The sequence below is a fragment of the Xenopus laevis genome, chromosome 6L (genome assembly GCF_017654675.1).
Source record: "Xenopus laevis strain J_2021 chromosome 6L, Xenopus_laevis_v10.1, whole genome shotgun sequence".
Lineage (NCBI taxonomy): Eukaryota > Metazoa > Chordata > Amphibia > Anura > Pipidae > Xenopus > Xenopus laevis.
In genome coordinates this window covers 160,676,326-160,689,750 of record NC_054381.1, presented here as the reverse complement: position 1 = coordinate 160,689,750, position 13,425 = coordinate 160,676,326, and the positions used below count along the sequence as shown (strand labels likewise).

The window sequence follows — 13,425 nt, the reverse complement described above, 5'->3', positions numbered from 1 at the left end:
TTTGTTTTTCACTAAAAATTCGGGATGCAGCGAATCCAGGATTCGGTTCGGGATTCTGCCTTTTTCAGCAGGATTCGGATTTGGCCGAATCCTTCTGTCCAGCCGAACTGAATCAGAATCCTAATTTGCATATGCAAATTAGGGTCGGGGAGGGAAATCGCGTAACTTTTTGTCACAAAACAAGGAAGTAAAAAATGCTATGCAAATTAGGATTCGGATTTGGTTTCAGTATTCGCCCGAATCCTTCATGAAGTATTCGGGGGTTCAGCTGAATCCAAAATAGTGGATTCGGTGCATCCCTACTAAAAATAACATGTTTCGATCTTTAGTAAACAGGCCCCGGTGGTATCCCGGTGGGCCACTCCGAGACTGAAAGTACATGATATGTATCACACTTACCCTTTAAGTGCAGCAGTTATCAAATCAGCAGTTAGCAGCACTTGTGATTGAGGTGACTTTTAACTCTTTACCTGGTGGATTCTACTCATTTTCTTCCACTACCTCATTCCTGAATTTTCGAAGTTAAAAAAGTTCGAATTTTGAAGTAATTTTTTGAATACTTCGACCACCGAATAGGATACTAAGGGGCACATTTACTTAGCTCGAGTGAAGGAATAGAATAAAAAATACTTTGAATTTCGAAGTATTTTTTTGGCTACTTCGACCATCGAATTGGCTACTTCGAATCGAATGATCCGAACTAAAAATCGTTCGACCATTCGATAGTCGAAGTACTGTCTCTTTAATAAAAACTTCGACCCCCTACTTCGCCAACTAAAACCTACCGAGCATCAATGTTAGCCTATGGGGAAGGTCCCTATAGGCTTTCTAGGCAATTTCTGATCGAAGGAAAATCGTTCGATCGATGGATTAAATTCCTTCGAAGATTCGAAGGATTTAATCATTCGATCAAACGATTATTTCGATAAATCCTTTGACTTCGATATTCAAAGTCGAAGGATTTTACTTTGACGGTCAAATATCGAGGGTTAATTAACCCTCGATATTCGACCCTAAGTAAATGTGCCCCTGTGACTTTGAATTTACTTCGACTTCGATTCGAAGTAAAAATCGTACGAATATTCAACCATTCGATAATCAAAGTACTGTCTCTTTAAAAAAACTTTGACTTCAATACTTCGCCAAATTAAACCTGCCGAAGTGCTATGTTAGCCTATGGGGACCTTCTACAACCATTGTCTTTGTACATCAAAGGAAAATCCTTCGATCGTACACTAAAATCATTCGAATCGTTCGATTCAAACGATTTAATCATTCGATCAAATGATTTAATCGTTCGATCAAACGATTTTCCTTCAATCGTTCGAATGCTAACTTCGGTGAAAAATCCTTCGACTTCGATATTCAAAGTCAAAGGATTTCAATTCCAGGGTCGAATTTCGAAGTTTTTTTAACTTCGAAATTCGACCCTTAGTAAATCTGCCCCATAGAATGTGTATATATATATTCGTGATAAAGGCCTGAATGTGGGCTGAAACGTTGGACACAAGAGTGATGTAGGGTGCCCCAGGCTTCCCAGTCTCACCCCTCCCACTGTCAGAAGGTGTAGGTGGCATCAACCCCAAAACTGAGAACAGCAAAATGAGTCTGAGGGTTTGGCCGCTCCACAAATCTATAATATATTGTCTCCAGGAAGCTCGTGGTGGCACTGCCAGTGTTTGACCAATCTCTGCCATTGATTCTGCTCAGCTGTAAATAAGCTCAGAGTTTCTAGAAATTATACAAAGTATTTTTAAATGCACCAATGCTCCTAATTACTCACATCAGGGACAACTAGTGGCAGCGGGTCTAGGGGTAAATCTCACGTGGGAGCAGGTGACAAAACAATGAACAGGCCTCAACTTGGGCAAAACTGCTGGATATATGTTTGGGGCTGGTGAAACCAAAAAAATGTAGAGCTTCCAAAAACACCCTGGGATATTGGGAATGAACCATCTGATCCATCTGAGTTAAGAAAGGGGTTTTTGGCTGTGTGTATGGCTTTAAGTACCGTATATACTCGAGTATAAGCCGTCCCGAGTATAAGCCGAGGTGCCTAATTTAACCCAAAAAACTGGCAAAGCTTATTGACTCGAGTATAAGCCTAAAGTGAGAAATGCAGCAGCTTCTGGTTTCAATCAAAAAATTGAGGGTTTCTGCTCCCATTGGAGGTGTTGGTGTCTCGTTTTTGGATGCCGGCGACCATTCTTGGACGTCGGCAAATATTCTTGCAGACTATTCTTGGACGCCGACGACTATTCTAAGGCACCGGCGACTATTCTTAGATGCCGGCGACTGTTTTTGCGCTTGACCCGAGCATATTTTGGGGGCTGAAAAACTCGGCTTATACTCGAGTATATACGGTAAATGTGGTTAATGAGCAGTGTGATGCCGAGTGGTAGAGCCATATTCTTATACATAAGTAAGAGCCACAGACTTGAGAGATTAGATTCAATTCATGTTTAATGAACGTATTCAATGACTATGGGTTACAGTTTTGGGTCTCAGTTCATAAGGATGATCATTGCAATTAAAAAAAAAATACAGGGAAAAGCAACTAAATGAATAATGGACTAAATTAATGAAGGTGCAGAGGCTGTAGTTGTGCAATGATATGGTGCAATTATACAGGTACAGGCATATCAGAGATACAGAGACAATAAACTGATGCCTCAAATACAGTCGAGTGAATAAACAACAGGTTTCTTTATAGAATCACAATGGAGTTCACAGGGGTCTGAAGACGTTTCCCCTCTACAGGAAATATGGTGACGACTCTTTAAATGTTATAGTCCAACGAATATCCCTTTAATCCGGAGCATGTTTTGGGCAATGGGAGGTGCAGGAATCACAGGGAGGACTTTCTGAGCAGGAGGAGCAGGAATCCCAGGGACAGAGCGAGGGCAGCAGAACTGGGTTTTATTCCTGCGGTGCCGCTGGTGTTGCACAAATCAGAGCTGCAGCACGAGACGGACGTGGAGACCACAATGGCACTGAGACTGACGGACGTGCAAATCGACTCACACGTCTTAGTGATGGTGGCCGCCGATAAACTCCCTGCGATGGGAAAAATTATACATGGTCACTCATATATATATATATATATATATATATATATATACAGGTATGGGTCCTATTATGCAGAATGCTCGGGACCTGGGGTTTTCCAGATAATAGATCTTTCCATAATTTGGATCTTCATACCTTAAGTCTACTAGAAAATCATATAAATATTAAATAAAGCCAATAGGCTGGTTTTGCCTCCAATAAGGATTAATTATATCTTAGTTGGGATTAAGTACAAGCGACTGTTTTATTATTACACAAAAAAAGGAAATCAATTTTTAAAAACTTGGGGGCAAATTCACTAAGTGCCAAAGCGCCGAACGCTAGCGTTACTTCGCTAGGGTTTGTCATTTTCGTTACTGCGCAAATTCACTAATGAACGCTGGCGTAATTTCGCTAGTGTTACTTCGCACCCTTACGCCTGGCGAATTATCGCTACGGACGTAACTACGCAAATTCACTAACTTGCGCAGTGTACTGAACGCTACCTTTTACGCTAGACTTCCTTCGCCACCTCAGACCTGGCGAAACGCAATAGTGTAGATAGGGATTGCTTCAAAAAAATTCTAAAATTTTTCTAAGTCCCAAAAAACGCTGGTGTGTTTTCTACATTATGGGTGATAGGCTGAAAAAGATCGCAAAGTTTTTTGGGGCTCCTCTCCTTCCCCCCTACATTTCCTTACTCATGGCAACTTACCTAGACAGTGGGCACATGTGTAGGGCAAAATAAAATTTTTATTTGATGTTTTGAAGGTTTTCTAGGCATTTGTAGTGATTCTACGTATTCCTCCATTGAAATTTGAATTTGGCGCCGTATGCAAATTAACCTTAGCTAGCGTAACTTCGCTTAGCGAATCAACGCTAGCGCAACTCCGCAACCTTACGCTATCCCTGAGCGCAACTTCGGATTTTAGTGAATTTGCGAAGCGCTGGCGAAACTACGCCTGGCGAAGTGCGGCGAAGTTACGCCTGGCGCAACTACGAATCTTAGTGAATTTGCCCCTTGGACTCTATGGGAGACGGGACAGCCTTTCCTTAATTTGAAGTCTAGATAATGGGTTTCTAAGATAACGGATCCCATATCTGTACTTATATACACAGTTTGAGGGATTTAAGGGGTTATTCACCTCCCATTGCTTTTTTTTGCATGTCAGGTGTTTTCAGATAATTCACCAGAAATAAAGACTTTTTCCAATTACTTTCGATTTGTTTAATTTTTCCCCTTCTTATATTTTTTTAAAGCAGCTGTGGGAGGGGGGTCAGCGACCCTGTAACTGATCCATGAGTTGATCCATGTGTTTGTTCCTGCTGAGCAGAATCCTTGAGTGTTAGGGTTGGGCGAATTTCATTTCGCCAAAAATTCGCCTATCCCTATTGAGTGTCATTAAAGGCAGCAGTTAGACTTGATACAATAGTTGCACTTATATTCCCCATAGATCCTACTGAGAAATGGATCAACTAATGGATCAGCCAATTGGAACAGACTCTACACCCCAATCACTGAGCTGCCTCACTCACACACATCAGAGGGAAGGACCAACATTCAATTTGGGAAAAATGGGTAAAAAATAAAAAATGGAAAGTAATTTTAAATAAGTCTGTATCTTGGGTGAACAATCTGAAACTAGCAGAACTGAAAACAGTGTTTGGAAGGTGAACATCCCCTTTAAAGAAAGTCAAAGGCTGCTCATTCTGTTCCCTGTATCAGTTTCATCTCATGAATGTTGATAGTAAACTGAGTTCTAGTAATAATGTAACAGGTGCACTCCAGGTCTTGTAACCCATAGCAACCGATCAAACAGCAGATCAGTGAGAGGCCGCTGGTTATAAGGAAAAGACTTGTGAGTATAAATATGTGTAATATTGAGGGAAATGTTCATTCTGAAATGATTATGAAACAATATAAATACCTGGGAACAGTTTCTGTAATATAATATAATATAATATAATATAATATAATATAACAGAATGTAATGTATTAGTAATGTAATGTAATAGTAATATAAGGAAAACAGCTCCCTATTATTTAAGCTTGTGTAAAAACTTTAATTGGAGTTATGTAATAAAAGGTGCTGCGTTTGCCCAGGGGCAGTAACCCATAGCAACCAATCAGCAGGTAGCATTTACTAGTCACCTGTTTAAATGCAAACATCTGATTGGTTGCTAAGGGTTACTGCTCCTGGGCAAACTTAGTGCCTTAAAATACATACAGGGGTTAATGTTATAATAAGGGGTGTGAGATTATAGTGTAACAGTGTTTAATAGAACATTCCCATATTGTGGCCCCGTCGAGTCAGAACTTACCGATGCCCCCAGCAATCACGGACGTCTTGCAGAAGGTTTGAGAGGCGGAGCAGTTAGTTGCGGTCATGCAGTTGGTGTTACTGCTCTGGCCGCTGCAAGTGTAACACGTCAGGGAAAGGGCTGCAAACAGACAGACAGACGCACAGACATCAGAATTAAATCATATACAAGCAGCAGGTTCCTATGGGTATGGCTGGCCGTGCATTGTGGGACATATATCCCAGAATCCCCTCTCTCTGAGCATTAGTTCTATATGAGATACAGGCACCCCAGCCGCTGCAGAACTTCAATTCCCAGCATTCTAAGCAACATCAACTACACTATAATTGTGACAGGGAATATACAGGATAGTATAATGCACCCTCTACTGAATATCACTCATGTATTATAAGGGATAATGTACCCCCTATTGTAAATAATAAGGATATTAGAAGTCACTGAGGGGTTGTTCTGTGACCATATAAAGGCACAAGGCTGCAGGCTGAGTTATACAGGGAACTCTGCGTATCACTCATGTATTATAAGGGATAATGTACCCCCTACTGTAAATGATAAGGATATTAGAAGTCACTGAGGGGTTGTTCTGTGACCATATAAAGGCACAAGGCTGCAGGCTGAGTTATACAGGGAACTCTGCGTATCACTCATGTATTATAAGGGATAATGTGCCCCCTACTGTAAATGATAAGGATATTAGAAGTCACTGAGGGGTTGTTCTGTGACCATATAAAGGCACAAGGCTGCAGGCTGAGTTATACAGGGAACTCTGAGTATCACTCATGTATTATAAGGGATAATGTACCCCCTACTGTAAATGATAAGGATATTAGAAGTCACTGAGGGGTTGTTCTGTGACCATATAAAGGCACAAGGCTGCAGGCTGAGTTATACAGGGAACTCTGAGTATCACTCATGTATTATAAGGGATAATGTACCCCCTACTGTAAATTATAAGGATATTAGAAGTCACTGAGGGGTTGTTCTGTGACCATATAAAGACACAAGGCTGCAGGCTGAGTTATACAGGGAACTCTGAGTATCACTTATGTATTATAAGGGATAATGCACCCCCTACTGTAAATGATAAGGACATTAGAAGTCACTGAGGGGTTGTTCTGTGACCATATAAAGACACAAGGCTGCAGGCTGAGTTATACAGGGAACTCTGAGTATCACTTATGTATTATAAGGGATAATGCACCCCCTACTGTAAATGATAAGGATATTAGAAGTCACTGAGGGGTTGTTCTGTGACCATATAAAGGCACAAGGCTTTTTTATCCCTGTTAGGGGATACTGGGAGTTGTAGTTCAACAACATCTCTAAAGCTCCTTCCCAACCCACCCTTAAAGGAAACATCCCTAGTCCCAGAATTGTGTGGCCACTTACCTGTCCCAATGAGAACTGTCAGCACCAGCACCACCCTGAGATCTGCCATTGTCACTGAGCCAGTTGCTGTGGCCCCTGGTCCCCACACTGCGGATTATATAGCTGGGGTGGGTTGCCGTTACCAGGACTACATGGGAATCTTAAACCAACTGCCAATTTGTCTCTTCCAGTTATAGGGACAGGCCCCAGACAACCTGTAATTATAGGGCCCCGGGGGTTGTCATGGGAGGACAGTAAACTACAGGCAGTTTGTGTAATGGATTCTAAGCAACAGATCATCCTCCTCCCAAAATGTCCCATCAATGTACAGTCACATGGGAGGCAAGTGGTGGTTTAAATGATCAGTATTTGTTTATAATATGAGTTTATAGTACAAAATCCTTTAATATCGTCATCTAAGGATTCTGGGTATTGTAGTTCATATGCTGGGGTGGGACCTATGTCTATACAGTAGTGCTGTGTGAGTCCAGTATCCTTATATTTTCATATTGGGGGTTTATGGGTAGAAAACAGTTTACAGAGTTTGTTCATATTGGAGTTCACTGTCAGTAGGATGAAGAGAGGGATATTCTGAGACAATTTGCAATTGGTTTTCATTATTTGTGATTTTTGAATTTTTTATTCAGCAGCTCTCCAGTTTGCAATGTCATCAGTCTGGTTGCTAAGGTCCAAATTCCCCTAGCAACCATGCACTGATTTGAATAAGAAACTGGAATATGAATAGGAGAGGCCTGAATAGAAAGATATGTAATAAAAAGTAGCAATAAAAATACATTTGTAGCCTTACAGGGCATTTGTTTTTTAGTGACCCCTATTAGAACAATGGAAAGAGTCAGAAGAAGATGGCAAACAATTTAAAAAAAATAAATAAATAAATAAATAAGGAAGACCAATTTAAAAGTTATCCTGAAACCTGTTATCCAGAAAGCTCCGAATTATGGAAAGGCCGTCTCCCACAGACTCCATTTTATCCAAATAATCCATAAAATAATTTCCTTTTTCTGTGTAATAATAAAACAGTCGCTTGTACTTGATCCCAACTACGATATAATTAATCCTTATTGGAAGCAAAACCAGCCTATTGGGTTTATTTAATGTTTATATGATTTTCTAGTAGACTTAAGGTATGAAGATCCAAATAACAAATAGATCCCTTATCCGGAAACCTCCAGGTCCTGAGCATTCTGGATAACATGTCCCATACCTATCTATAGAAAGAGGGGGGAGGCAGCAGGCTGAAGAAACCCCCCCTACTGACCCCCTCCTCAATTGCAACCCCCCTTCCGGGCCCACACGTCCTGTAGGGGGAGATTAGGGGGCAGAACGGGATGAAAACAGGTGCAGGTCTGGGCTGGAGGGGCCGACGAGGGCCGGGGCCCATTGGGTTTTTACCTGGTGTCCCCCTGGCCCAGTCCAACCCTGTTTGAGGGGTGGGGAGGAGGGCGGAGCAAGGCATTTAAATGTGTGTTAATGTATCTGAACCTTTATGGCTTGAATAAAAAGACGCAGGAAGCTCTTAAACATTTCCTGTCATTTTGTAATAAAGTATATGGGGTTATGTAATAAAAGACTTTGCTGGGGCAGTAACCCATAGCAACCAATCAGCGGGTATTTACTGGTCACCTGTTTAAAATCGAACTGGTTGCTATGGGTTGTTGCTACTGGGCAAACTTGGGCTATGGACACACCGGCTGTTGTCCGGCCAAATACGCAGCTATGTGTGTCCATAGCCTTAGGGGCAGATTCCCTAAAGGACGAAGTGACTAACGCTAGCGAAAATTCGCCAGTGTGACGTAGGGCACAGGCGTCACTTTGCACTCTATCGCCAGGCGAATTTTCGATCTGGCGAATGGACGTAACTCCGCAGATTCACTAAGATTTTACTGAGCGTTACCTCTTTCGCCAGACTTGCCTTCACCACCTCAGACCAGGGGAAGTACATCGGAGTTCATAGATCTTCCTCAATTTAAGTCCAAAAAACGCTGGCGTCTTTTCCTTTTTTCAGAGTGACAGGCTGCAAAGGTCCGTCAATTTTTTTTTGGGTAACCGAGTTCCCCCTACATTTCCTAACATATAGCACCTAAACTATACACTGGGCTCATGTGTAGGACAATATAACAACTCTATTGTCTTTATTAGTCATGGGCGAATTTATTCGCCAGGCGCGAATTTGCTGCGAATTTGCGCGTCTCACCACCAGCGAATAAATTCGTGAAACGCCAGTGAAAAAATTCGAGAAACGCCCGCAAAAATTCGCCGGCGTCAAAAGAAATTGTCACCGGCGTCGAAAAAAAAACAGACGCTGGCGTCAAAAACTGCTGCCAGCGTCAAAAAACGGATGCCGGCGTCAAAAATGGACGCCAGCGTCAAGAACGAGATGCCGGCGCAGTTTTGTGAATTTTTCGCCGTTTTGCCACAAATTCGCCCATCACTAGTTTTTATTAAGGTTCCCTGGACTTGTGTAATGTAATGTATTTGTATATTTCATACGTCCATTCAACTTTATCATTTGCTGCGGTATGCAAATTAGCCAACGCTAGTGCAACTTCGCTTTGATTGCCGCGGTAATGATAGCGCAACTTCGCTTTGATTGCCGAATTAACGCTACCAAAAATTCACCAGCGTTCGGCGGCCTGGACGCAACTTCACACTTTAGGGAACTGGTGTAGTCGGAGCGAATTTACGCCTGTTGAAGTGTTGCGATGGCAGAGAAGCCGTCGCTGGCGAATTTTCGCCACTTAGGGAATTGCCCCTTAGTGTCTTTTATCACATATGGGGGCTAAATCTTTTGGACCCGGATTAACTAGCAGTGCCACTATTCTTTGATGTTTATATAGATTGTGCTCAACATACAGTATTTATGCCCAATGGTGAGTGATTTACGTATGAAATAGGCCACACTGTAAGTAAAGGCTCCCCATAAAGATCAGGGATTCTATTGGGATTTATTACAGACCCATTGCTGAACCTCTTGAGCGTGGCGCCCGCTCTCTGTCCTCTTTGCACAATGAGCCAATGGGAAACCAGTAGCCCAATAGAATCTTTGAATTTTATGGGGAGCTAGAGTTGCCACCCCTGGAATGGGCAGCTTTTACCAATGGGCCAATGGTGGCCAAAACCTCAGAAAGGATGGGGGGGGGCAATTTTGTCAGCTCTCTGCCTATTGGCCTGACCTTACTACTGGGGGCCACCATATTGGGGGAGGGGCACACGATTTTATTTCTGCTTCCCATTCAGTGATACAGACAAAGAGTTGCCTGTGACCCCTAACACTTGTCGCCCACAGAGGAGCAGGACCCCCCCCCAGCCCAACAGTCGTCACTTGCAGGGGCTACAGGCACTCGAGTATAAATACACCAAGCAGCACCGCAGGGGCACAAACACCAACATTGGACCATTTCTGTGCCACAATCTTCCCACATTCCAGCAAACCTCCCCCCTATAATCTGCTCCCGTGTCTCAGAGCTGTTGTGCCTGTAGCTACGAGCCCCCGTCATTAGCCGGGACAATGGGACGAGACTCGTGACTACAAACAATGGCACCCGGAGCGACACAAACAAACCCACAGCTCACGGCTCTCACACAACAACTTTCTCACTTACTTTCTCACTTACTCACTTACTTACTCACTTACTTACTCACTCACTTACTCACTTACTCACTCACTTACTTACTCACTCACATAATTACTCACTTACTTACTCACTCACTTACTTAACATCACTCAACTTACCTCACTTACTTCACCCTCACTACTTACCTCACTCCATACTTACTCGACCTTACTCACTCACTCCACTCAACTTACGTCACCTCCACTTATCTTACTCATTTACTCCTTACTTACTCACGTACCTCTCACTCCACTTACTTACCTTATTACTCACGCTTTACTCTACTTCACTCTCCACTTACTTAACTTACCCCACGTTAACTTCCTCCACCTTACTATCAATTCTCTCACTCACCTTTAGCATCGCTCACTCCACTCTCACTTACTCCACTCTCACCGTTACATTCTCTGCAACTTACTTACCTATACCCTCACGCTTCTTCCCTAATTCTTACTTACTTCACTCACTTATACATTACTCAGCTATCTTACTTCACTTACTCCAGCCTTAACTTTTATACTTCACTCTCTACTCACCTTCCACCTCTCTCTACTCACTTACTCACTTATTTATTCCATTTATCCTCACCTATCACTTACCTCACTTACTTATGTACACTCACCTTCCCTTACTTACCTCATCCTTACCTTACTTACTCTAGGCTCACTTAACTTTCCCTCACCTTACCTCTACCTTCACTTATCCGTAACTTACTTACCTTTACCTCACTAACTTACTCCACTCTCATTACCTCACCTCACTCATCGTCGACTTACTTACTTACTAACTCACTTTACTCAGTCCCTACTACATTTACTTACGCTATCCTTACTTCTCACCCCTCCCACTTTACCATACTCACTAACCCTCTACCTTACTTTACTTCAGCTACCTTATCATCTCTCCTTTACGTACTGTGACGACTATCCTTGACTTACTTACTCTCTTCACGTTACTCACTTACTTACCTCACCTACTACCCCTACTCACTCATTACTTATTACTAACTCACTTACCCAGTTACCTTATATTTTACTTACATGACTTAACCGTACTCCTTTACCACTACTCACTAACCCTTCACTCTTATCACTTACTTACTCACTTACTTACGCGTACCTCTTACCGGCTATAAGACTTACTACTTACTTACTATCTTAGCTTATTTACCTTCACTACCTAACTCTCCTTACTCACTTACTTACTCACTTACTTACTCACTTACTTACTCACTAACTTACTCACTTACTTACTCACTTACTTACGTACTTACTTACTTACTTACTCACTTACTTACTCTCTTACTTATTTACTCACTTACTTACTTACTCACTTATACTCTCTCTCACTTCACTCTCTTATCTACTCACACTATAACACTATATCGCTACCGTCTCATACTACTCTACTCTCTAGTTCGTATACGCCTTAACTCCATTTACTTCTCATCACAACATTGTATTTGGACGCTAGATTGAAGCTTGTTGCTGACGAGCCTTGCTGTGCCAAGATGGCCAGTCAAGCCGCGCTAGCTTCACTGGCCTGTGATATGGGGCCCACATGAGCTGGGCGGCTCGAACAGTGGATGCTCTCACCCCCCAACACCCCTGTCATTGGGTGCACTCTTTAATGTCGCCACACATCTACAAACTCCTGGGAACATTGACTAATCCTCTGAACTCACCAGCCCCAACCTCCTTTTACTCAGAGCAACACAGGTATGGGGGTAGGGGGCAGATAATACAAACACAAGGCAACAAAACCAGCGCAGAACACAAGGGTCCACGAGAAATGACAGGGAACTTTGTTTGCATGAGAGGGATTCTGGGAGTTGTAGTTGAATAAGAAACAAAGTGGATGCTGGGACTTTCAGGCTTATAACTGTAGAGCAGCGCAAATGTCTGACTGTCCCTCATTGGCCTGTCTTACTCCCAAACTGTCAGCAGCCAATAACCAACCACTCTCCTCATTAACCTTGTCCCTGACTGACATTGCTGGCCACGCCTCCTTGTTATGTTCTAGTTGTGTGGGGGAGGGAACTTCTCAGCCTGTTGCCTGGAGACCTGCTTTCTCCTATTTTCCCTCCCAGCCCCCAGTGCTTCATGGGAAGCCTGAGTGGGAGGGGCATGGGAGGGACGTTGACTGGTGAGTGTGTGTTGTGGAATTTTCCTCAGAGAAGGTCCTGCCCATACACTGGTTTCCACATGTTCCTCATCACCTGCTGCCTCTTATTGTCCCCTTGTATCCCCCCTTGTATCTCCCAAACCTACTGCCTCCCTCCTGTTGTTATGTTAATGAGCCCCATGTGGTATTGCCCCTTCTATTGCTCTCACCCTGCCCATCTCTTAACACTTCTCCGTACGAACCCTTCTTTGCCTCATACCCATGCCGTCTCATCCACTCCAACTTCTCCCATCTACGTTAACCGTACGGTGCCCCAACTCCCATTTGTTCTCTGCTCTACTTCATTCTGGACCCAGACAACCAGACTGCTGAACTAAACTTTATCTCAAAGATGAACAACTGATCCCTCATTTACCCTTCTCCTCCCTTTATTGCCTCTTGTATCGGTCCAGCTAATTCATCCATCTCTTAATTCCTCCATTCCTCTTTGATTTCTCTCCCACATTACTGCCTTGCACTTATCCCTTTCTACTATCACTTGTCCCCTCCCTCAATGATTTTGTTTTAGAACTTATATTGCCCCACATACTTTCTCTCCCATTGGCCACCAATCTATTACCAGGTGGTGGATGCCACCTTTTCTGGACAAAACAATATCAGCCTTCCTCTCATATTCTATCTTTATTCTCCCCCTACCGTGTAATAACCATTCGGTTGAATCACGGGGCCACTATACATAATATATTTTCCTTTATTGCCCTATTAATACAATTGGGAGTCAACTGATCCTTTCCCTACTATTAGTTTATCTTTATTTCCCCCCCCTATTCAATACACGCTTGGGTATCACTGATCTCTTCTTCCCTATATATTTTATCGTTTATTCCTATTAATAACCATTGGGGTATCGCTCACTGACCTTCCTATA

At 42.8% G+C, this 13,425-nt stretch overlaps 1 protein-coding gene across 1 annotated transcript; it reads right to left on the bottom strand.

The window, feature by feature from the left end:
- Positions 1 to 2,449: 2,449 nt before the first annotated feature.
- LOC121394899 (lymphocyte antigen 6E-like) lies at positions 2,450 to 6,902 on the bottom strand. The gene is made up of 3 exons (XM_041567050.1): positions 6,760 to 6,902; positions 5,371 to 5,490; positions 2,450 to 3,057 (listed from the first exon to the last, which is right to left on the bottom strand). The coding sequence occupies exons 1-3, from the start codon at positions 6,806 to 6,808 to the stop codon at positions 2,849 to 2,851; spliced, it is 378 nt and encodes a 125-aa protein (XP_041422984.1). The 5' UTR covers positions 6,809 to 6,902; the 3' UTR covers positions 2,450 to 2,848.
- Between the last annotated feature and the right edge of the window lie 6,523 nt (positions 6,903 to 13,425).